The 24,642-nt window shown below is 42.1% G+C and overlaps 1 protein-coding gene across 1 annotated transcript in view; it reads left to right on the top strand.

The window, feature by feature from the left end:
* Positions 1 to 24,642, top strand: part of KCNAB1 (potassium voltage-gated channel subfamily A regulatory beta subunit 1) — a 223,140-nt gene that overhangs the window by 135,003 nt on the left and 63,495 nt on the right. The window contains exons 3-5 of the mRNA XM_080657831.1: positions 15,086 to 15,123; positions 19,234 to 19,313; positions 22,155 to 22,199. Of these exons, the coding sequence (XP_080513957.1) occupies positions 15,086 to 15,123; positions 19,234 to 19,313; positions 22,155 to 22,199 (163 nt within the window). The remainder of the gene's footprint in view (positions 1 to 15,085; positions 15,124 to 19,233; positions 19,314 to 22,154; positions 22,200 to 24,642) is intronic.

Here is a 24,642-nt window from a genome sequence, read left to right as displayed (position 1 = left end):
TTACATAGTTTCTCAGTTTTCTCTACATTTCAAAAAGCTTCTTAGTCAACAAGTATGTGAATTATTTTGTATTCTTATTTTGAGTTATTAGTGATATTTAACACTATAGACATTATAAGGCTTATAGCCCAAAAAGGAAGGAACTGTTGTAAAATATTTTTCATTCTTTTTTATAGTATATTATCTTGTTTTCACTAAAAGTTTGCCTCACCATGGAAAATACACTAATTTCCTTGCATATCCTGAGTGTCCTGTGAGCACGTACTGTGGTTTTAACATACAGATACACCAGAGTTATTCAAAATTATTACTGTTTGGAGAGAATAACTCACTGAACCATCAAAAAAAATATATATCCCTGCAAAAAGATAAAGATTTGACATGAACTTTTCAGGGATTTAAAGAAAGTGTAAAGGAAATTATGTTGACTTTAAACTTCTTGACATCTCTGTTTTGCCAGGGAGTTCTTATTCACAGTAACTTCCTGTGGAAAGATAAAAGATAAATCAAAAAAAGAAATAAAAACATATATTTGAGCATATGCTACGTTCCTGGCCCTGTGCTAGGCGTTCACAGAAAACAAAAACAACAACACTGTCAATCTTAGTAATATATCCCATTTTAGAAGATACTGAAAATAGTTGAATGTTTTTAAAAGCAACAACAGAAATTGCCATTTGGCCCTAGTGTCTGACAGTAGGTGTCTGGTTTTATTCTGACACTGGGTACATTTCTTATATGAGTTCTTCCAAAGAACAAAGTGAACCAGGCACATTAATGAAACATACTAGTTATAACTGCTCTGTAAACTTCACTGTAAGGATTTTCAACAGGTAAATGTCAGTATAAAAAAAGTGTGAGGAATTTTAACCAAGAACCTTAGGACAAGATACTAACAAAACACAAACACCATCTCTTTTTCATGTTCAAGAAGTAGGAACAGCTATGCTATGTTGAAACCCTTGTTTATGAAATGGATTTTCCTGTGAGGTAATAAAGATTTAAAAAAACTTTGCTTCTTATTATAAAAGTAATAATATTAATTTCAAGTGTATGAGCAAAAAAGTAAAACACAATGAGAAGAAATATTCATCTAAGAATCTTTTGGCCTTATCTTATGTTAAATTTCTACAAAAGGCTCAGGTGCTAAGTCAATTCAGGAGACATACCTACATAAGGAAATATAAGGCCCTTAAGCCATGGATTTAAATTACTATGTATTATTAACTCTAATGTCTAAATGTGAGGAGTGGAAAGATTTATTTTCTGGGGAAAGATCTAGGGCAGTGAAATTTCATTCCTATCCTATGGTCACAACAGCCTCCATAGAGGAATATCCAACCTTGAAATACCACCTCTTCTAAGCTCCTCCCCACCATTCATTCTCCTTCCTTGTCCCTAAACTTTACTGATCAGATTAAAAGGGAAACAGAACAAAATGATTCCAAGAAGATTTGCCCAGAAACAAATCTTAGAACAAAATGGAGCTGGCAGCATCCCTTAGCACTTAATGAGATAAAATCTTAAATCAAAGGAAAGTATTAAAAATTCATTACCCTCAAAACCTCAAGCCTACATATGGGTGTTAGAAGTTCAGGGTCCAACTCTCCTCTGGTTTTTCTGGGAGACCCAGCCAGCCCGCCACCCCCACCCCAGCCTTGCCTAATCTAAGACCGAGTTCCTTTTGCCACTGCTTGTCCATTGGCTCACCCTGCCCAGATTACTGCGGTGACAGGCACATCTCATTATTGCCCAGCTCTTAGCCTTGGCCCTGGGGTTCTTAAGTGTGTGAGAGCTTAATAGCCAGCATGGCTCTGTGCATGAGGTCTCTCGGGAAGATAAGATAAAACCTGTCCTCAGATTAAATTGGGAGACCCTGGGAACAGGGAAGTGGCCCAGAGGACTGGGGGCAAGTGTGTGCCGTTCTTCATCCACAGATGGGGCACTCTGAGGACAGAAAGAAATGTGAAGTTTATCAGAAGGAAGGTTTGGTGGGAGATGCATTTGGCAGAGGGAAGAACATGGGAGAGTAGGATATTGTCACAAGCACATAGAACAAACACTAGGCTGCATCATCTGGCACAAGGGGTGGGAAAGGGAGGTAGGCATCATTCCCAGAATGCAGCATGGGGCTGGGAGAGACCATGGCCTTGGAGGCCCCACTTCTAACCAGCTGTGGAAAGTTACTTCTCTACCACTCGCTCCCTCACCTGTAAAATGTGTAGAATTCCTTACCATTTGCAACAGCATGGATGGATCTGGAGAGTATTATGCTAAGTGAAATAAGCCAGTCAGTGAAAGATAAATACCCCATGATCTCACTCATTTATGACTAATAAAGAACATTACAAACTGTTGAACAAATATAGACAGAGGCAAAGAAGCATCGAACAGACTGTCAACCTACAGCGGGAAGGTAGGGGAGTGTTGGGGATGGGCGGTAAGAGATCAACCGAAGGACTTGTATGCATGCATATAAGTACAACCAACAGATGCAAGACACTGGGGGCAGGGGGGAGGGATGAGGGCAAGTGCCGGGGGGTAGGGGAGGCCTGGGGGAGGTCAGTGGTGGTGGTGGGGGAGACATATGTATTACTATTTGTAATACCTTAAACAATAAAATTAAAAAATTAAAACAAAAATAAATAAATAAAATAAAATAAAATGTGTAGAATTCTTCAGACCATGCAAAGTTGCCTGCGAATGAGAACACTGCTTGCACTTCACCTGCCTGAGAGCCCACGTTGATGCCACATGGCCTTTAGCACTTCCATACCTGGCTCCATGGTGATTTCAAGCTCTTTTGTAAAGTGCAGTTGTGAAAGCCCCCTCTGAACCCCCGGAACTTGAGTGGTATCATTGGCTTTTGCCAGAAAAGATAATCAAAGTGAAAAAAAATTTTTAAAAGGCTAACTTATTATTACATTTGTTAACTCAGGCCAGATGCTCATTAGTAATACACTGGCAGCCAAAAATGAAATACCAGCTGGCAGCTTGAACCCTAAAACAAGGGCCTGGCTCTGTAGAAAACATCAGCAAGTGCAAACCAGAGCAAGGAAGAGATTTTTGCCTGTACCTTTTATAAAAAATAGAGCCTTGAGCTGGGTCCCAGGTGCCCGGACAGAGGTCCACATCTTGTTTATCTGTCTGGACACAATTGGGTTGCTCAGTGTTTTGTTTCCCAATCACTTGGGCTGCTTGTTAAATATAAAGACTCCCACATTCTACCTTAGATCTGCAGAACCAGAATCTCAGAGTGAGGCTCCTGGAAGGTTGTTAATGCACCCTGAGGTGTAGGAACCATTGATCTGAAACTGGACATTAATACTCACGTGTGGCAGAGGCTGTTAAACGCCCACCAAATTTCACAGAATCCTCCTAACAACCCTGTAAACTAGTTATTGTTGTTACTCTTCCTACCTGTGCTAGTGAGTGATGGAGTCAGAATTCCAGCCCAGAGCCAAAACCGGTTTGGCTCAGTGGATAGAGTGTCAGCCTGCGGACTGAAGGGTCCTGGGTTCGATTCCGGTCAAGGGCATGTACCTTGGTTGCGGGCACATCCCCAGTGGGGGGTGTGCAGGAGGCAGCTGATCGATGTCTCTCTCTCATCGATGTTTCTAGCTCTCTATCCCTCTCCCTTCCTCTCTGTAAAATATCAATAAAATATATTAAAAAAATAAATAAATAAAGAATTCCAGCCCAGAGCTGCCTGATTCCCCCTACTTGCTCAACAACTCACTCTACTGCCTCCCCAGCAGGAGGGTAGATCCATTTCATGCTCTTCAGCTGGTAGAAAGTGCCAAGGGCAAGAAGCCAATTCTTCACCTCTGTCACCTGTCTGGACATCCCAGCCCTGTCATCTGAGACTTCCCTTCAGGCCAGATTTCCTGGTATCTGCTTTCTGTTTGTTTGGTTTGGATCTTGCATCAATATGATCGTCAAGGTACTTGTGCAAGTTATGTATCTTATTGAAAGAGCAGTGCTGGCTCCACACCATCCTGTCATTAAGAGGGGAAAGTTGGTTGGGGGGTGGGGGTGGGAGAGTCCAAGGAGACATGAACACAAAATGTCACATTGGGTCCTACATAGGATCCTGGAATAGAAAAGTGGACAATGAAATTCAAAAAAGGTCCGTAGTTTAGTTCCTAATATTGTACAATGTTAATTTCCTGGTTTGATAACTGCACTATGATGAGATAAAATGTTAAAGGGCCAGGGAGGTAGCCTATGTGAACAAATATTATATCTAAATGTCTAAATAGCTCTTCATACCCAAGCAAGAAGGTCATTTAAATGATAAGCATGTTTTCCGAAAGAATGGCAAGAAGTAAACCACCAGCAAGGTAACTAAGTATCCAAGATAGGGGTGTGAGAGGGAGAGGGAGAGGGAGAGGGAGAGGGAGAGGGAGAGGGAGAGGGAGAGGGAGAGAGAGAGAGAGAGAGAGAGAGAGAGAGAGAGAGAGAGAGAGAGAGAAGGTAGTTTTCTTTTTCTTTTTTCCATTTCGCCAATCATTTTTCTATGCTATGATAGGTGTGCAAGGGACCCAAACAGAGGTTTTCAAAGCATCTATTTCTTGGTGCATAAAGGAGTTTCACCAGAAAATACAATAACGATCCAAAGTTCTCTTTATACTTCCCCTGCTTTTAAAAGATTAGAAATAACAAATGTCAGTTTAGTAAATTTATCATCTAAATAACATCCCACTAATTTGAGATTTCACAGTGAAATAATCACTCACCATCCTAAGTCTCAAGAAGGCATGTTCTCATTAGAGGCAGAAAAATGATTAAGAAAACTGTCACAGATGGTTTTGACAATCATATGAACTAATAAACCACCTTAGACCTTGTGGAGGCGGGCAGTAGAGAATAAAATCATACAAACAGAATCCCCTGTCTGGAAGGCTGCCACCCTATCCCCCTCCATCAGGAGGAAATATGTCCTATTTGGAAGTGGCACCTCTTCCTCGGGGTGGCTGATGGACCCTGACTACACTGTGCCATACACACACCCTCTCCCCGCCAGGCCTTGCTGCCAAGGAGAACCCCCCTCCGGGGAAGTTACCAAAACACGTTAATCACCTCGGGCCTAGGACTGTTGATGAGCATTGCTCATGTTTCTTGAAATTGAAAGAAGCAAGCTGGTTTGCTAAGAAATTTATCCTGTATTTTGTAGATTAATGACAGTCCAAAGGCAATTTAATTTAACCAACAATTATCGACCATCTACTAAGGACTCACTTCTATTTTTGGGCTGTGGAGATAAGATGATAAATGAAAAAAACTAACCTTCAGACAGTTCATTGCCTCATAAAAGATAAAAAGTTGGTAAACAAATAACTATAAACAAATGAGTAAGGAGTGTCTAAAGGGCCAAAGTAAGCTGAGTGTAAGAGTAACAGAGTCCCAGAATGGAATCATGTATATATTTAGGGTAAACGTATATGCTATCCATGTTCTATTTTATACTAAACTTTTTTAAATAACTGAAAAAGAAAACATTTAATTATTACTATTTCTTTCATAATTCATTACTGCTTTTATTTGGAATAAAAAACCTGACATCTTTATTCTATACCACGATGTCACTCAGGTCCTGTATATTTTCACTGTGATATACATATTATAGCCTTAAATACTTAAAATAAGGTTGGTAGGTAGCTTTATGCAGATTGATTTTTCAGATTCATATTTCTAAAAATAAGCTTTTCCCAACATGGATAGAATTATGGTAAATGGTTCTTATAAGTAGAATAATCTCCTCCACGATCTGTGTGTAATGTTGCCATCACTAATCTGGCTATCCATGTTGTCATATTTAGTCTTCAGTGCCATTTTGTACTACATTTTGAGAACTTCAAATCATAGCACTTCATTTGTGCTATCAAAAATTAATTAGAAGCAAAATAAGCCAGTTAGAGAAAGCCAAATATCACATGATCTCACTTACATGTGGAAACTAATTAACAAAATAAACTGACGAACAAAATAGGGCCAGAGGTATGGATGCATGGAATAGATCTCAGGGGTGGGAGTACAGGAAGAGATTAACCAAAGAATATATATGCATAAATGCGTAACTCGTGGACACAGACAATAGTGTGGGAGAGGCCTGGGGAGCAGTGGGGTCTGGGTGGAGGGGGGCAAAAAGGGAAAAAATGGGAGATGTCTGTAATACTATAACAACAAAACATTTTTAATTAAGAAAGCTAAAGCAAATAATTCTGGTTTATTTTCATAAAGTTTGAAATCCAGTATTTAATGAATGGCCCAGTTTCAAAGAATAAATTTCAGGCTATCAATTTCATTTCTGGAAACTGACTGCAATATAGGAAAGTGGACTAAATTATTCTTTAACAACTGAAATTTCCCAAAGACTCTATTTTGTCAGAATTGAGAGAAGCAAATGAGATATTTATGCAAATACTTGTAAATGCACCTATAGAAAAAATTCAAAAGGTATAGATGAGTGTAATGTCAGCAAGAAACTTGGAACTTCGAGACAGTCTTTGGAGATAGGACTGCTCCCTTTGATGACATGAACAGTAAAAAAAAAATTCTGTCATCTCAGTATAAGTAAACCAGCAAATTCATCAAGCAGACACTGGCCTGATTTTGCTCCAAGATGCAAAAGAATGGCCAATTCATGGCATTAATTATTTGAATTCATGGCCTGTCTCATATTAGCTTTTCAGCCCAAAGCAAACTCCTGATGAATGAGAAAATTAACAGTTATGGATTTCAATATTGAGTGCCCCTACAAAATACTGCTGCCTGGGGATCTGGTGTTTGACAGGTTCAATGTTAGCCCCATCCTTTGTGAGAGCCCCATCTGTAGTCAACACATAACTCGGAACTGAGCATCCTACATCCACTGGTCTGAGATCTTTCTCATCACAAAGTAAACCATTCCCTGATGTTGTGCTTTGCAGAACTTCTTGTTCAAAAGCTCTTTGACCCTTCCAAAATTCTCAAAATATCACAAATAAGCATAGCTAATAGCATGTTATTATTTATATCTGTGTTCTCATTTGCTGCAATAGGAAATGCCATCAATCATTTAACTTATTCTGAAAGTTTTCAATCGTATTTTTAACATGCTGAGTACAATGATTCTGATTCTACTAAAATTTGCACATGCTGGTTTATTCTCTGGACACATGATTTCTGCTGCATTCAAAAGAGACTCTTTTATAACAGTACTAGAGGCCTGGTGCACAAAATTTGTACATGGGGGGCGGGGGTTGTCCCTCAGACCGGCCTGAACCCTCTCCAATCTAGAACCACTAGGGGGATGTCTAACTGCCAGTTTAGGCCTGACCCCGCAGTCGGACATCCTTCTCACAATCCAGGACCACTGGCTCCTAACCGCTCACCTGCCTGCCTGCCTGATCACCCCTAACCACACGGCCTACCGGCCTGCTCGCCCCCAACTGCCCACCCCCCCACAGCCTGCTTGCCCCCAGCTGTCCCCCCTGCTGGCCTGATCACCCCCATCTGCCCCCTCCTGCTAGCCTGCTCACCCCCAACTGCCCCCTTGCTGGCCTGCTCGCCCCCAACTGCCCCCCTCGCCAGCCTGCTTGCCCCCAATTGTCCCCCCTACTGGCCTGCTCAGCCCCAACTGCCCTCCCCGCCCACCGCTGGCCTGATCGCCCCCAACTGCCCTCCCCTGCTGGCCTGATCACCCCTAACCACTTCTGCCTTGGCCCCACCACCATGGCTTTGTCCAGAAGGACGTCCGAAAGGTCTCCTAGAAGGTCTCTCGGTCTAATTTGCATATTACCCTTTTATTAGTATAGATTGTCTGTAAAAAGGTTTTGATGCCATAGCTATTTTTTCACCTAAGAGAACTGCATTTCACAGCGATCACTTACTTTGCTTTCATTCACAAATAAACACTGCCATTTCTCCAGTTCATTAACTTTCTCAACGCCCATCTTTTTTGTATACCAGTCATGGTTGGTTTTATTATGGTGCCTTAAGTTATAATTTTTCTGTTTTTATGTTCTTCACATGCACCAAAAAAAAGTACACTCCTATTTTTTTCTTGAATCCTCCACTCTGTTTTTTAGGAGATGCACAAGCTTATTTTTCTCTTAATTTTACAATTTAAAAAAGAGCAATAAACATGTGGTAGGAAATAACAACTGCATTTTATTTCCATGTTGGAAATGCAAAGGAAGGTATGTGGACTTTGACAGACTGTGGAGGGCATAGCCCTTCCACAGAGGACATTGCCCCACAATTCAGGAATGTCTGCCTTGTGGGGACACCCAGTCTTCTGTTGTTAAGAGAAACTGGAAATCAGACATTTTAAAGAAAAATCTCCTAATTATTTAAATGTTGGTACCTTATTCAAATTTCATTAAAATAGCAAGTTGGTCAGCATTGTTTAGCCAGGCAAAACAACTCTGCAAGTAAGTACAGGGTGGTATGTGTCACCTCCTGGGGCTTGGAAGTGGGCATTGGAAAGACATTTGAGAGGCTTCCTTTTGAGAGGTAAGAGGGAATACAAAACAGAGTCAATTGTTGGAGACAATGAAGGAAAGAACCACAACCCAAAATCTTACCTTTACTTGCAGCTAAGGGTGGCTCCTTAGCTACGTGAAAGCAAGAATGGGTGTGTATCCAGAGCAGGCACGGTAACGTTGCCTTCTTGCACATTAACATTCATGGTCCTCTGTCAGAAGAGAAAGCATTGCGTAAGACTGGGCAGTCCTCATCTCCATGCCCAGGCAGGGAGACTGAGTGGAATTCGAGCCTAGCCGCTCATCCCTAGGGAGGTGGTCTTCTGTGACCAGATCCTGCGCCCACGCAGGGCAGGGAGACAGCGCTGAACTTGAGCCCAGACTTGTGAACTCGGGGAATTTGTTTCCCGTGACTCGTCTCCACACCCAGGCAGGAAGGCAGTCCTGAATTTGAGCATAGGTGCACGACCTTGGGGAGATTGTTTTCTGCGACCAGATCCTTCGCCCACACAGGGAGACAGCACTGAATTTGAGTCTGGGGGTGCAAACCCCAGGAGTTCGTTTCCCATGACTAGACCCTGCACCTTAGCGGAAAGGCTGTGGTGAATTTGAACCTGGATGTGGGGTCTTGGGGAGTTTGTTCCCCACGACCAGACCCTGTGCCCACACAGGACAGCAGCTCTGAATTTGAGCCTGGGTACATGGACACAGGGAGTTTGTTTTCCACAGTGCACACCCGCATGACCAGACCCCACACCCACACTAAGGGGCAGTGCCACCTGACTTTGATTCAGGGCAAGCGCACACAGAAGGCTGTTTGCCGCAGGGCAGAAGTGGACCTCCTGCCAACACAGTGTGACTGAGCAACCCGGTCTCCCAGGCAGATCGGGGACCCTGAATCTCCACACAAGAGGCAGCATTGACCACCAGTGACTAGACTCCGTTCCTCATTACATGCGCCTGAGATCCCTGGTTCTCAGTACATTCACACTAAGAGCCAGTGACTCCAATTCTTGGTGCATGTGAACACAGAGACCTGATTCTCAGTGTGAGGTAGCACCAAGAAACAGAGACTCTGATACTCAATTCTCGGCATGGACACAGGAAGGCTCTGACTCCTGACATGCAATAGGGGACTTTGATTTTTTGGCACATGCCAGTAGGTTCTCTGTTTCAATGTGGCGCAGGCAGGGTCCCTGATTCTAGGTGCACACACAAGGCCACACTAAGCACCTATGACTCTGACCCAGGGCAAGCATGGCTCCCACCAATCCACAGCAACCACACATCTTGGTATCAGAGCTCTTCAGTGACACTTGGGGGGTGCAAAACCCCCACTGCACACAGTCCAGGCTCCCGCAGCTCGACATCTGAACCTTCTGGTGATAGTCAGAATGGGAAGACAACGAAGCAATCCCCAGAGGAAATAAAAGGAGGAATTGCCAAGTAAGGAAATAAGTGAAATGGAAGCATGCAACATGACAGAAAAAGAATTTAGAGTAATGGTCCTACATTTCATACACCTGATGGACGAGAAAATCAACAACCTATGCAAAAACCAGGAAGAAATGAAAAATGATATAACTACAATCAAAAACACCATGGAAGGCTTCAACAGTAGACTAGAAGAAGCAGAGGACCAAATCAGCGAGTTATAAGATCAGGTACAGAAACAAGCCCAATCTGAACAGCAACTAGAGAAAAAAATTAAAAAGCAGAAGGAGAGCCTAAGGGAGCTTTGGGACAATGCAAAACGAAATAACATACGTATAATAGGGCTGCCAGAAGGACAAGAAGAGCAGCAAGGATTAGAAAATCTATTTGAAGAAATAATGACAGAATACTTCCTTGATATGGGGAAGAAAAAAGTTACTCAAGTACAAAGAGTACCAAGCAAGATGAGTCCCAAAAGACCCACACCAAGACATGCCATAATTACAATGGCAAATGTTATCAACAAAGAGAGAATCTTAAAGGCTGCAAGAGAGAGACAGAGAGTTACCTACAAAGGATCCCCCATCAGCTTATCAAATAATTTCTCAACAGAAACACATCAAGCTAGAAGGGACTAGAAGGAGATATACAAAGTGATACAAAGTAAGGGACTCAATGCAAGAAAACTCTATCCAGCAAGACTATCAATCAAAATTGAAGGAGAAATCAGGAGCTTCACAGACAAAAAATGGCTAAGGGAGTTTATCACTACCAAACCAACAATGCAAGAAATCCTAAAGGGAATGCTGTAAAAAGAAGAAACAAAAAGGTAAGAAGGAACACAGCCTCAAAAAATAAAAATGGCTACAAACAAGTACCTTTCAATATTAACTTTAAATGTAAACAGACTAAATGGTCCAGTCAAAAGACATCGAGTGGCTGAATGGATAAAAAAACATGACCTGTATATATGCTGTCTACAAGAGACCCACCTCAGAACAAGGGACTCACACAGACTGAAAGTGAAGGGATGGAAAAATATCTTTCAGGCAAATGGAAATGAAAAAAAAGCTGGGGTAGCAATACTTATATCTGACAAAATAGACCTCAAAGTGAAGGCCATAACAAGAGATAAGGAAGGCCACTTCATAATACTAAAGGGATCGATACAACAATAGGATATAACCCTGGTAAACATATGCACCCAATGCAGGAGCACCCAAATACATAAAAAACCTCCTGGAAGATATCAAGAGAGAGATCTACAACAATACAATCATAGTAGGGGACTTTAATACACCACTGACATCACTGGATAAATCCTCTAGACAAAAAATCAGCAAAGACACAGCAATCCTAAATGACTCACTAGATCAGATGGACTTAACTGACATCTTCAGAACATTTCACCCCAAAGCTGTGGAATATATGTTCTTCTCAAGTGCACATGTGACATGTTCAAAAATAGACCGCATACTGGGTCACAAGCAAAGTCTCCCCAAATTCAAGATTGAAATCATACCAAGCATCTTTTTCAGACCACAATGGCATAAAATTAGAAATAAACTACAATAAAAACAATCCAAAACACTCAAACACTTGGAAGCTGAATAGCATGTTATTAAATATTGATTGGGTTACCAATGAGATCAAAGAAGAAATTAAAAGCATCCTGGAAACTAATGACAACAAAATCACAACAATCCAAAATCTATGGGACACAATGAAAGCAGTCCTGAGAGGGAAGTTTATAGCTCTACAGGCCTAACTCAAAGAGCAAGAAAAAATGGTAGTAAATCATCTAACTCTACAACTCAAAGAATTAGAAAGAGAGCAACAAGAAAAGCCCAGAGTGAGCAGAAGGAAGGAAATAATAAAGATCAGGGCAGAGATAAATGACACAGAGACCAAAGAAACAATACAAAAGATCAACGAAACCAAGAGCTGGTTCTTTGAAAGGATAAACAAGATTGATGAACCTCTAGCCAGGCTCACCAAGAAGCAAAGAGAGAGGACTCAAATAAACAAAATCAGAAATGAGAGAGGCGAAATAACAACAGACCCCACAGAAATACAAAGGATTGTTTAAAAATATTATGAACAACTATTCCAACAAACCAGACACCCTGGAGGAAATGGACATATTCCTAGAAAAATAACAACCTTCCAAAACTCTATCAGGGAGATTATAAAAATCTCAGTAGGCTAATAACTATGGAAGAAATTGAAGCAATCATCAAAAAGCTTCCAGCAAACAAAAGCCTGGGGCCAGATGGCTGTACATGAGAGTTATACCAAACATTCAAGGAAGAACTAAAACCTATCCTCCTCAGACTATTCCAAAAAATTAAGAGGAAAGAACACTTCCAAACTCATTCTATGAAGCCAGCATCACCCTAATACCAAAACCAGATAAAGACAACACAATGAAAGAGAGAGAATTACAGGCCAATATCCCTCATGAACATAGATGCCAAAATACTCAACAAAATCCTAGCAAATCGGATCCAGCAATACATGAGAAAGATCATACACCATGACCAAGTAGGATTTATACCAGGGATTCAAGGATGGTACAATATCCGCAAATCAATAAACGTGATACATCACATAAACAAATTGAGGGGGAAAATCACATAGTCATATCAATTGACGCAGAAAAAGCATTTGACAAAATCCAACACCCTTTCTTGATAAAAACTCTCAGCAAGGTGGAAATAGAAGGATCATACCTTAACATCATAAAAGCCATATATGATAAACCCATAGCCAGCATCACACTCAATGGACAAAAACTAAAACCATTTCCCCTAATAACAGGAACAAGACAGAGATGCCCTCTCTCACCACTCCTGTTCGACATAGTACTGGAAGTACTAGCCATTGCTATCATACAAGAAGAAGGAATAAAAGGTATCCAAATTGGAAAAGAAGAAGTAAAACTGTCCTTATTCACAGATGACATGATACTGTACATAGAAAACCCTAAAGACTCCATCAAAAAATTATTAGACTTAATAAATGAATTTAGCAAGGTAGCAGGATACAAAATTAATGCCAAGAAATCTATGGCATTTCTATACACCAATAGTGAATTTACAGAGAGAGGGACTAAAAAAGCAATCCCATTTACCATCATACCAAAAAAATTAAGATACCTAGGAATAAACTTAACTAAAGATGTAAAAGACCTATATGCAAAAAACTACAGGACACTGAAAAAATAGATAGAGGAAGACATAAACGGATGGAAGAACGTACCGTGTTCATGGATTGGTGGAATCAACATCATCAAAATGTCCATTCTACCCAAAGCAATCTATAGATTCAATGCACTCCCCATTAAAATACCAACGGCATATTTCACAGACCTAGAACGAACTCTCCAAAAATTCATCTGGAATAAAAAAAAGACCCTGAATAGCTGCAGCAATCCTGAGAAAGAAGAACAAAGTAGGTGGGATCTCAAAACCAGATATCAAGCTGTATTACAAAGCCACTATTCTCAAAACAGCCTGGTACTGGCACAAGAACAGACATATAGATCAATGGAATAGAATAGAGAACCCAGAAATCGACCCAAACCACTATGCCCAATTAATATTCGACAAAGGAGGCATGAACATAAAATGGAGTCAAGACAGTCTCTTCAACAAATGGTGTTGGGAAAATTGGACAGATACATGCAAAAAAATGAAACTAGACTACCAACTTACACCATACACACAAAAATAAACTCAAAATGGATAAAGGACTTAAACATAAGACGGGAAACCATAAAAATACTAGAGGAATCCACAAGCATATGCCGAAGGAACTTCTTCACTGATACTGCTCCTAGGGCAATGGAAACTAAAGAGAAAATAAACAAATAGGACTACATCAAAATAAAAAGCTTTTTCATAGCAAAAGAAACCATCAACAAAACAACAAGAAAGACCACTACATGGGAGAACATATTTACCAATGTTATCACTGATAAGGGTTTAATCTCCAACATTTACAGGGAACTCATACACCTCAACAAAAGGAAGATAATTTAATCAAGAAATGGGCAAGGGACCTAAATAGAAACGTTTCCAAAGAAGACAGAAGGAAGGCCAAGAGGCATATGAAAACATGCTCAAAGTCACTAATTATCTGAGAGATGCAAATCAACAATGCGGTACCATCTCACACCTGTCAGAATGGCTATCATCAACAAATCAATAAATGACAAATGTTGGTGAGGATGTGGAGAAAAAGGAACCCTGGTGCACTGCTGGTGGGAATGCAGACTGGTGCAGCCACTGTGGAGAACAGTATGGAGTTTCCTAAAAAAACTAAAAATGGAACTCCCATTTGATACCACTTCTAGGAATATATCCAAAGAAGCTAGAAACATCAATCAGAAAGGATATATGCACCCCTATGTTCATAGCAGCACAATTTACCATAGCTAAGATTTGGAAACAGCCTAAGTGCCCATCAGCAGATGAGTGGATTAAAAAACTGTTGTACATCTACACAATGGAATACTATGCTGTGCTAAAAAATAATGAATTCCTACCATTTGCAACAACATGGATGGAACTGGAGAGCATTATGCTAAGTGAAATAATCCAGTCAGAGAAAGATAAGTGTCACATAATCTCACTCATTTATGGAATATAATGAACAACATAATATGATGAACAAAAACAGTTCCAGAGACAGAGAAACATCGATCAGACCATCAAACCTCCGAGGGAAGGTAGGGGAGGGTGGGGGTAAGAGGGAGAGATCAACCAAAGGACTTGTATGCATGCATATGGGCCTAACCAATGGACACAGACAACAGGGAGGGTGAGGGCATGAGTTGGGGGGGATGGAAGGGGGTAATGGGGGAAGAAGGACACATATGTAATACCTTATCAATAAAGAAATTAAAAAAAAAAAGACTGGGCAGTCCTTTGCATATATGGTACCTATGAATGAAGAAAGGGCATTCTCTCCTCCAGGGGGATACAGACTCCTGCTGGATGACTTAGTGAGAGGAGGAGGCTGGGCTGGACTTCAGCCCCCAGGTTTCCCTCATCCAGGTACCTTCATGAACAACCTGTTGAAATAGTCTTGTTGTAAGAAAAATTGTTTCCTCTTATTATACACAATATTAGAAAAATGATTATGTTGTAAATAATGTAAAAATATTTATTCTTTTCTAGGAACATGGGTGACATTTGGAGGTCAAATTTCAGATGAGGTAAGTTACTTTTGTCTTCCATTATGCTGATCAAAGAAAATGCAGAGAGAGCTCTGTGGTAGGAGTATTCTGCCTGAGTTTCTGGCATTTTACAAGGATTACTTTAATCATGGGAAATGGCTAAGATTGACTCAAGTATTATTTTCAATTTTATCTTGATTCTTGTATTTTTCACATTTCGACTATTAATCCTTGAGACTGTCAATGCATTATATGTGCAAGCTCAGTAGATAGGAAGAAGGAACCAGTTTGGAATGAATATTAGACACTTTATAGAAAGATTAGAAAGATTGTATTGCTGTTGTTTGTTTTAGCTCCATCTAGGGTGATCAAACTGGTCCCAATTGGCATGGACTTTCTCATTTTAGCAGTGGGTTTCTCAGATCAGGGCAAACCAGGACAGTTGGTCATCCCAGCTTGGACAAGTTAATCCAATTGCTCTGAGTATCAGTTTCTCCTGTGTAAAATGGGATAATAATGTGGACCTTCAAGATCTGTAGAAAGAATTAACCATGTTATACATGTAAGACATTTATATAGCCCTTTGACTAGTAGGTAGCAGACACTCAATAAATGGCAGACACTCATTACATTCCTTTACATTTTTGTTTACAATTCAAAAACAGTGCTTATCATAGTTATATGCTTATCATTGCATTTAATGAACATTTTCATATGAAACCTTACCATTATAACAGCATTGGTGGACCTAGAGAAAATTATAGTAACTCAGAGAAAGCTCATTACCATATAATTTCACTCATATGTGGAATCTAAAGAACAACAACAACAATAACAATAAACACATTGAAACAGACTCATAGATACAGAGAATAGATTGATGGTTGCCAGAGGAGAGGGAGGGTGGAGAACTGGGTGAAAAAGGTGAAGGGATTAAGAATCTATACTAATAAAAGGCCTGTGGCCGTCATGACCAAACAAGCAGCGGCTCTCACTGCAGGCGGGGTGCGAGCTACTAGCGGCGATGGGTGGGGCAGCCAGCTGAGGCAAGCGGAAGTGAGCTACTCATGCACAATTTCGTGCGCATTGGGCCTCTAGTTACCTATAATGTGTTGAGCCTGGTACCTGTCCCAGAACAAGTCATTTATAAAGGTAGTTCTTACTATCATTCCTAAACAGAAGCTTGGGGGCCTGGGGATCTTTACCCAGCTCCCAAGGTCACTAGCATTCGTTTATAGATCCAGGGGGAGGAATCTTATCCACATATTCTTAACTGTCTGAATGCCTGTTCCTAGTATTGGGCATAGGTCACCATAGAAAGCTTGTCACATAGGGGATTCCTTGAGAAGCAGACTCTGAGATGTAGATTACATGCAGAACAGTATTAGGAAGTGATCTCAGAATCAACACATGGCAGAGAAGGAAGCAGAATTGGGTAGACAGTGAAACTGAGGCATGATGCAGTCTCAACAGTGACCTCAGTTGACCCCACTGGGAGCTCCAAAGCTGAGATGGCCATGTAGGATTGTCCCAAGTTGGGGCAAAATGACTGAGCATTTACATCTCTTGTACGACCAACCATTGGATAGAGGCTGCTCTGGGAAGTAGGTTTGATGTTGGGCTAGGCGATTCTCTTTAGCCAAGTGCAATTTCCAGAGCGGGCTGATAACTTGAAGGCCAGGATTCCTAAGCAGCTATGGGAATAAGCCCTTCAATTCTGAAGGAGCATCTGGGCATCACAGGGCCCTCTGACTGGTATCAGGTAGGATGTGTGGAGGAGGCCCAGCTTGCCTAAGTCAGAGTGTGCATGGCTGGCCTCTGAAATGAATCATTTCAAAATTATGATTCTAAAAACTGCACAATGAAGTTGTCATGAGTGGTTGGAGCAGCTCTCACCTCAGATACAGATCAGACAATATCTACTCTCCTTCCAGAGAGAGCTGTGGCTTCCCCCCAGGTCCCTGCAGAGAGAATGCCAGCAAGGAGAAGGAAGGGAGGCACAGGTAGACCAGTCACACCAGTGGCTGAATTGCTGGAGCTCAAATATTTCCACATGGCAAAAATGTAAGCCAATAGCAATAAATTCACCTCCTTAGATTTTCCCACTTTCTCTCTGGCTTTGGATGAGCTCAGCACAAAGCAAATACAAACATGGGATCCTGGGATGACCACACCATTATGTGCTGGGTGACGCAATCATCAGTGTTGCCTCTGGAAGGGATGATGTCCCCATTACTAGGATAGTTCTACCATATATTAAATAGCCACTGGACAGGGATCTCATCAAAATTTTTCAAACTTGAAACTAAATAACCCTGTGAGGTGCCTCCCAAAGATGATTTGGCTTCATTATAAAACCAAAATAGATGTTATTCATATGAATAGTATTTTTAAATAATGGTAAGAGTGTGTTATCATCTTATAGCACTTAATTTTCAGAGTTTTACTTACATTTTCTCATCAGTAAAGTAGTTAGGGTTCTTTCAATTGCAGGTACCAATAAACTCAACTCAAATGGGCTTAACCAATAAAGGAAAAAATTATTTTGACTTTCACCCTGGAGGGTAGACCAAGAGTAAGCGTCAGAGTTGACTCAATCAGTGGGCCCCACTCCATTTCCTAGGGATTCTCTTGGTCCTATATTCCTTTGGTAGTAAGAGAGCTATATGAATCCTAGGCCTCAATGAGGATGATACCTGCAGAGGAAGAAAAGGGGAGGTGAGCCTCTGGGCTCCATGGGGGACCTGAACAGAATCACCCTTGTTTTTCAGATGAAGAAACTGAAATACAGAGAGGTCAAATGACTTGGCCAAGTGTATTTATCCAGTACATGGTACACTCAGGACCAGAATTCAGTCTTCTGACTTAGTTCAGTGATTTCATTGCTTCACGTTGAGGTCTTCAAATGCTATGGTTGGGAAACATCTCAGCAATCATTTAGTCCAACTCTCCATCTAGGAGTCTCCATCTTACCTTAAAATTTCTCTCTAATTAAAAAAAAATTTCTCTCTATATAAGATTCATTATTTATGTTTTCCAATAACAGTCCATCAGCATGTCAGGTGACATGGCACAAGGTTAATATTATAATACAAGCACAGTAATTTCTTAAACACAGAACAGTCATGATGGGGAAAACTATGCTTGTCTTAACTTTTAATCTCTACTTGGGGTAAATTAAAAGTAGAAATAGTACTTTTGCTGCTTTTTTCCTAAAGGATTTGCAGGGACTCCATTGTGCTAGCCTAATAATTTTCTTGGTCGGCCAATTTTAAAAATAGGAAAGTAGTTTATCTTGGAAATGCTGATGAAGCACTTCAGCCCACAATCAAAAGCATAAATGGAAAAATCAATTTTAATTATTTGTGTAATTTCCCAATTGACTAATAAATCAAAGTTTTAAAAAATGGCCCCTCTCCACCTCTCTTTATCGCTATTCCTCAATGGCTGTCCCTCAAGCTGTCATTTATAGCTACCCCCATTCTCTTGTCACACTTGCCACTTGCATCAGCAGCACAAAGGAGCGGACCAGAGCCCGGAGATGTGTTTTCAGGCTGACAGTGAGGAGCTGGGTCCCTGTGCCCTACTCCCTCCTCTGCTTGTCCTGTGGATTCGGCTGGCTGGCCACTCTGATGGTGTCTGGGGTTTTGCTGAGTTAAAACAGTCACAGTTCTGTCTAACCTTTCATTCATCAAAACAGTCTGCTAAGTTTTGAGGAAAACAGGTCCAAACTTTTAACTCACAAGTCACCCAGGTGCCACACCCATTGGCTTAGAGAAAGGAGAAGAAATGGAGTCAGCTGCAAAACAAATGACCCTCTGTGTCAGAGAAATTACGGTGCTAAAGAGAATGCCAAACCCGGCCTTCCAAGCAGAGTGAGCAACGATCTATCCACCTCACTGAGCTCCCTAGGGCTGCTGGATCCCAGCGCTGAGGGAAGTTCCTCAGTGCCCGGCTATGTCTCAGGGGAAGATGCATCCACCCTCGATAGGCTAGCTGAAATTCTGGTTTTCTTTCTTTACTACAACTGAGAAAAACAAGCTGTGGTTAGGGAAACTTCCATGTTCTTAAAGACCATTAAAGGATTCAAAATTGCTTCCCAGGTTTAAAAAGTATTTGGCTTTTCTGACTAAATGCATCCTCTTGCAGGTTGCTGAACGGCTGATGACGATCGCCTATGAAAGTGGAGTTAATCTCTTTGATACTGCCGAGGTCTACGCTGCTGGAAAGTAAGTCGGTACCTGTTTGTGTCCCTCAAGTGGCATTTCTAGAGCCATGGGACTCTGCCCTAACCATTGTTGACATGCGGGTGAGAAGGTTCTATCCTTGCCATACCTGTTATGGCACCACTTTTCCCCCTCCCTCCACCACCATCACCAGGGCATCTCTGGTCCCTTCTGCCCACCCAAATCTTCCCACCTCTGGCACCTGTATGAAAAATGGGCTGGAAGCAATTGCTTTGGTCTACATGAGGGGCAGAGGCGGCTGGGCCCAGAGTGGTGGCAGTGGAGATCAATAAATATTAGTTCAAAATATGAGAGCAAATAAAGGAGCAGATTCCAATGTGGTGGTTACTTCATAACTACATTTCATAGTTCCTCAACCCTCGATCCTCGACCCTCGCGGGAAACTAGGCCGTCCTCTTCAGAGGGAAGCAGGAACTGATTCTCCTGTTTGCAGGCTTGTTCCTCCACATAGCATTACAGGTAGATCAGAGATTAAAGAAGGATCCTTAAAGATACCAAAATCCAATATCTATACATATAGAAGCCTAAGTGATCAATAGGGCCAGTTGACCGGTCACTATGATGCACACTGACCACCAGGGGGCAGACACTCAATGCAGGAGCTGCCCCCTGGTGGTCAATGCGCTCTCACAGCCAACCTCCCATGGCCTGGGCTGGCCAACCTCCTGTGGTTCCTCCCCCACCCTGCCCCTGCCAGCCAATCTCCCGCTGTCCCTCCCCCTGGGATCACCTGATCAGGACTGGGCAAGACTGCCCCAATGGCCCCAATTGCTGGCCAGGCCGAGGGACCCCACCCTGGGCCTCTAGTCTTTTATAAGAGGGTATTTCAAACCCACTCTGAGGACAGAGGGGGCTGAAAGAGGCCTTACTTCTTTTGCTGGAGAAGTCCCATCTAGCTACAACCTTCCCATGGACCCCAGAGAAGGCTTGGGCTCTAGGACAGGGCTCACTGCTAAGTCAGAACACCTGGGTAATGTGCCCTCATGTGAGCCCCAAGGTCCATGTCCTCCAGGTTCCAGCACAACAAGCACATTTTAGAGCAGAACGGGAACCCCTTGCCCTCCTACTGTGAACGTGGATGCAGCTCCAGGAACTGAAAGGCACTAAGTAGCTGGACAGCTGCTTGAGCTGCTCTGCAATTTTCTAACAGGATTGCGGTGCATGGTCACCTGCCGGCCTAATTCCCACCCCACCCTGGGTGAGAATCACAATCAAAATGCTAGCCACGCTGAAGCAGGTTCATCGTTGCCTGGTCCAAGTGTATTTTCCTTGCGTGGGTTTCCTCCTTCTCAAGGGCAGGTGTAAATGTTTAAGGACCCTCTTAGGAGGTTCAGAGCCCACATTCCTGATGTTTTCTGTTGAGTCCAAGGAGAGAAAATGAAATAGATAAGGCCATGCTCCTTTCAACATCATACCCTTTCTCCGTGTTTTCTTCTTTTGTTGAATCCTAATGAATACCGAATGGGGCTAAGGTTGAAAAAGGGGAAGAGTGGTAAACAAGTGTGTAAAGAGTTCTGTTTGTATTCCTCCTGTGAGGAAGAATCAGTTCTGGTTAATTACTGTTTGATTTGTCAGTGTGTAACTGAGATCTGTTCCCACTGTGAAAAGCAAGATTGCAAAAGGCAACCATCAGAGAGACAGGAGGGGAGGAAGAAAAGAACACTAAGAACACTGTGCAACATTCAGCCCATGTCTATTTGGGGTGTGCTCCATAGCTAACTGCATCGTGGCCTATTGCCAGGCCCCCAAATACACTCCAACAGAGACAGAACTTTCAGTCAAGACGCACAGTGATTAGTAATGACTCCCATCTATAGGACCCTAGTGCCGTGGTCGGCAAACTGCGGCTCACGAGCCAAATGCGGCTCTTTGGCCCCTTGAGTGTGGCTCTTCCACAAAATACCATGGCCTGGGTGAATCTATTTTGAAGAAGTGGTGTTAGAAGAAGTTTAAGTTTAAAAAATTTGGCTCTCAAAAGAAATTTCAATCGTTGTACTGTTGATATTTGGCTCTGTTGACTAATGAGTTTGCTGACCACTGCCCTAGTGGACAAAGTGCTAATTCCATTGATGTCCCCACTCACAAAGCCTCACAGAGCAGAATTGGTCTTACTGGGAGGGGCCTAGAAAATAGCTTTAGTCTCCTCAAGCTTGGGTCTCAGCTGGGCTAGGAAGACGGGGATAGGACAGTGGGTATGTCCTCAATATACCTCTCCATGACCCAGCCTTAGGTGCAGGGAGAACACTTCTCTACACCTCCTTATGTCCTGCGTCTATGACAATGCTTGTCACTGGAACCCAGGACATTCTCTATGTGGGCCACTGCTTCTGCAGCCCCTACATCTGAGTCTTCTAAACCCACACGTGGGTACTTTTATCCTGCAAGATCTCCTAGGAGTCGATATTGTCTTTCTAAACAATGTGAGCTCTCGTTGTCCTCCCAGGTCATAATTGGAAGCCATAGCAAATAGAAGCAAAACCTTGACTACCCTTTGGGACACAGCCAAGCAGGACATTTAGAGATGAGATCAGTGGTTTAAAAACACCAAACTGCCAAATGATTGCACTGTTTCTTAGTGTCAGGACCACAGGTGGTCTCCTGCCAGCTTGAAAGGATTTGGCAGGTGCCTCTGCGATGCTCTGGAGCGGGATTCTGCAGGCACAAGCAGAAACAGGGAAACTGTGCTGCCAGCCGAGAGCAGCTTCTATTTTTAGGGACATGGAGGACCTGAGAGTTCAAACAAGGAATGGCTCTGGTGTTTTGCATTGACTCTTGCATTTCCAGGCCACTGTACCCTAAGACACTGTCTGTGTTCCCCTCCAGGGCTGAAGTGATTCTGGGGAGCATCATCAAGAAGAAAGGCTGGAGGTAATGCATTCATCACCGTAATTTACTTGCCTTTAAAAAGATTGACGTTATTTTATAACCAGAGAAGGGAAAATAAAATTGGATGGCAGCTGACCAAAAGGTTGTCCAAAAAGAAGTCAACTCTTAGTTGATTTACAGAGTTTTGAAAATAAATACCAGCAAGTTCATTACTTGTGCTTCAAAACTTATTGACTAGTCTTTAACACCTTCACAAAGAATTACCATGGGGTTAAGCCAAGAAGGAGGGAATGTTTAGGAGGTATTTGTCAATAAAAGAAAGGGACATTTTCATGGCTTCTGACTGCCATTTAGGATAATTTGGTAAAGGAAGCCAGATGACAGGAGGCTGATTGTATATACACATGTATTTATGTTCATTGTTCATTTTATTACCAACTCTGAATGCAAAGAGATGATGAAATAAGAAGACCTTGGGATAAATACCCCAAAGCTTTCTTATCTTCCAGTGTCTCTCCTGTGTCTGGGGAGCTCTGTTGTCTGGGGGGTCACATCCCATTCAATCACCTTCTGTAGCCAAAGCCAGTGGTAACAACAGATGCCATAACATTTGGGGGCAGGGGGACAATCCTCCTACATTTCACTATGTGTGTCAGCCCCAATACCCCCTTCTCCCCAGCATGAGTACAGAATCAGGCAAAGCCCAACAAAGACCATTGGACAAGTTTGGGTTTCTCTTCTGCTCTGGTATAATCTCTGCTGACGGCCAAATGAATAACAATTCAATAGTATCAGTGCGACAGTGCAAAGAACACTGCACCCATACATGTACACAGATTGTATAAAATTTAGTCTAGGAAAAAGGGACATTCTCACAGAGTATAGCTCAAGACTGATTTCATTATGCCTTTCCACAAAGCATTTAAACTCAGTCTGGAGGGGAAGCTAGAAGGATGGAGGAGAGCTCCATGTATTCTTTAGGGCTGCTTACTCCTCACTCTTAGAGAAATGTTTGGTAGGAATAGAGGGCCTTGTGAAATAGAAAACCAGAAATTTATGAAGTTGTCAATAAATAAAGTTTGGTGACCTACTTTCTCCCTCTCACTTCTCTTCCTCCCCAACTCCAGGGATTGTAAGTCTGTTAAGAAAGAACCATATTCATCCTTAAATATGGAAACATATTCATGTTCCCACCCAGTCCTCCATCTTGCCTGAGTTACCTGCCCACTCAGTGTGCTGGTCCATCCACTACTACCCAAACAGGGACTGTATCCATTTCCTAGAGCTGCCGTAACAAAGTGCCACAACCTGGATGGCTTAAACCAGCAGAAATGTATTATTTCACACTTCTGAAGGCCAGAAATCCAAAATCAAGGTTTGGGCAGAGCCACGTTCCTCTGAAGCTCTGGGTAAAATCATTCCTTGCCTCTTCCAGCTTCTGGTGTTCTTGATGGCAAATGTTGGTGCCTCTTGGTGCACATACAGCTCTTCAACATCTGCCTCTATCATCACCTGGCATTCTCCCTTCCTATGTGTCTGTGTGTCTTCTTATGAGCACACCGGTCATACTGGATTCTCCAGTGTGACCTCAACTTAATTTAACTAACTACATGTTTTCAAGTCAGCTGACATTATGAGACACTGGGGTTAGGACTTTAATAACATATATTTTTGAGGGACACAATCCAACCTATGACAGAGACCTTGGGGATGAGTCCACTAGCAGTCCAGTGAGATCTGCAGCAGGGATAGGCTGACAGAGTCCACCTGAGGAAGGAGGGGAGGAGTCAGTGCCGTGGCTCTTTCCCACCTGGACGCCAAGAGGACATTTAGCCATCAAGCTCCATAGTTTGTGGAGCCTATTATATGCCTAAAGGAAGTGATTAACATGCACTTTCACACACTGCCTTTCAGTCTTGCAAATAAAAGCTTAAGCTATCACCAGGCCACAGAATATTGATATCCATTCACCACTACCCCCAGAAAACCGGTGAAAAGATAAACTGTATCATTGAAGCACACAAGCAATTTCAACTAGAGCATACTTGGCTTCTGCTCCCAGTGCCACCACTTGCTAACTGTGCTGTCCAGGACAGGTTACTTCACTTCTTTGAATCTCAATTTCTCCACCTCTAAAACGGATGTCATACCTGCCCCTAAATGTCATGCTGATAAAGTGACATAAGGTGAGCAAATGTCTTCTGTAACCTGTGCTATATCAAAGTAAAACATTCATGTTATCATTCTCCACCCACTCTAAATGCCTCCATGAGGTCAGTGAAAATTTGCCAGGTTGCTGTCTGCTCATGTTTTTGAATATTAACATTAGTGTGCACACCCACGTAAGCCAAACATTTTACAGAAAGCCTAATTTTGGAAGAATAAGTGAATCTATGGGAGTACTATTTGAGTAGAATGTGCAGCTTTTGCAGGTCCACATGCTCTGAATAATCAAGAGGGCTGCATTTATTTTTTATACTATTCC

Source organism: Plecotus auritus, assembly GCF_963455305.1.
Source record: "Plecotus auritus genome assembly, chromosome: 2".
Classification (NCBI taxonomy): domain Eukaryota; kingdom Metazoa; phylum Chordata; class Mammalia; order Chiroptera; family Vespertilionidae; genus Plecotus; species Plecotus auritus.
This window is presented reverse-complemented; position numbering and strand designations above follow the sequence as displayed.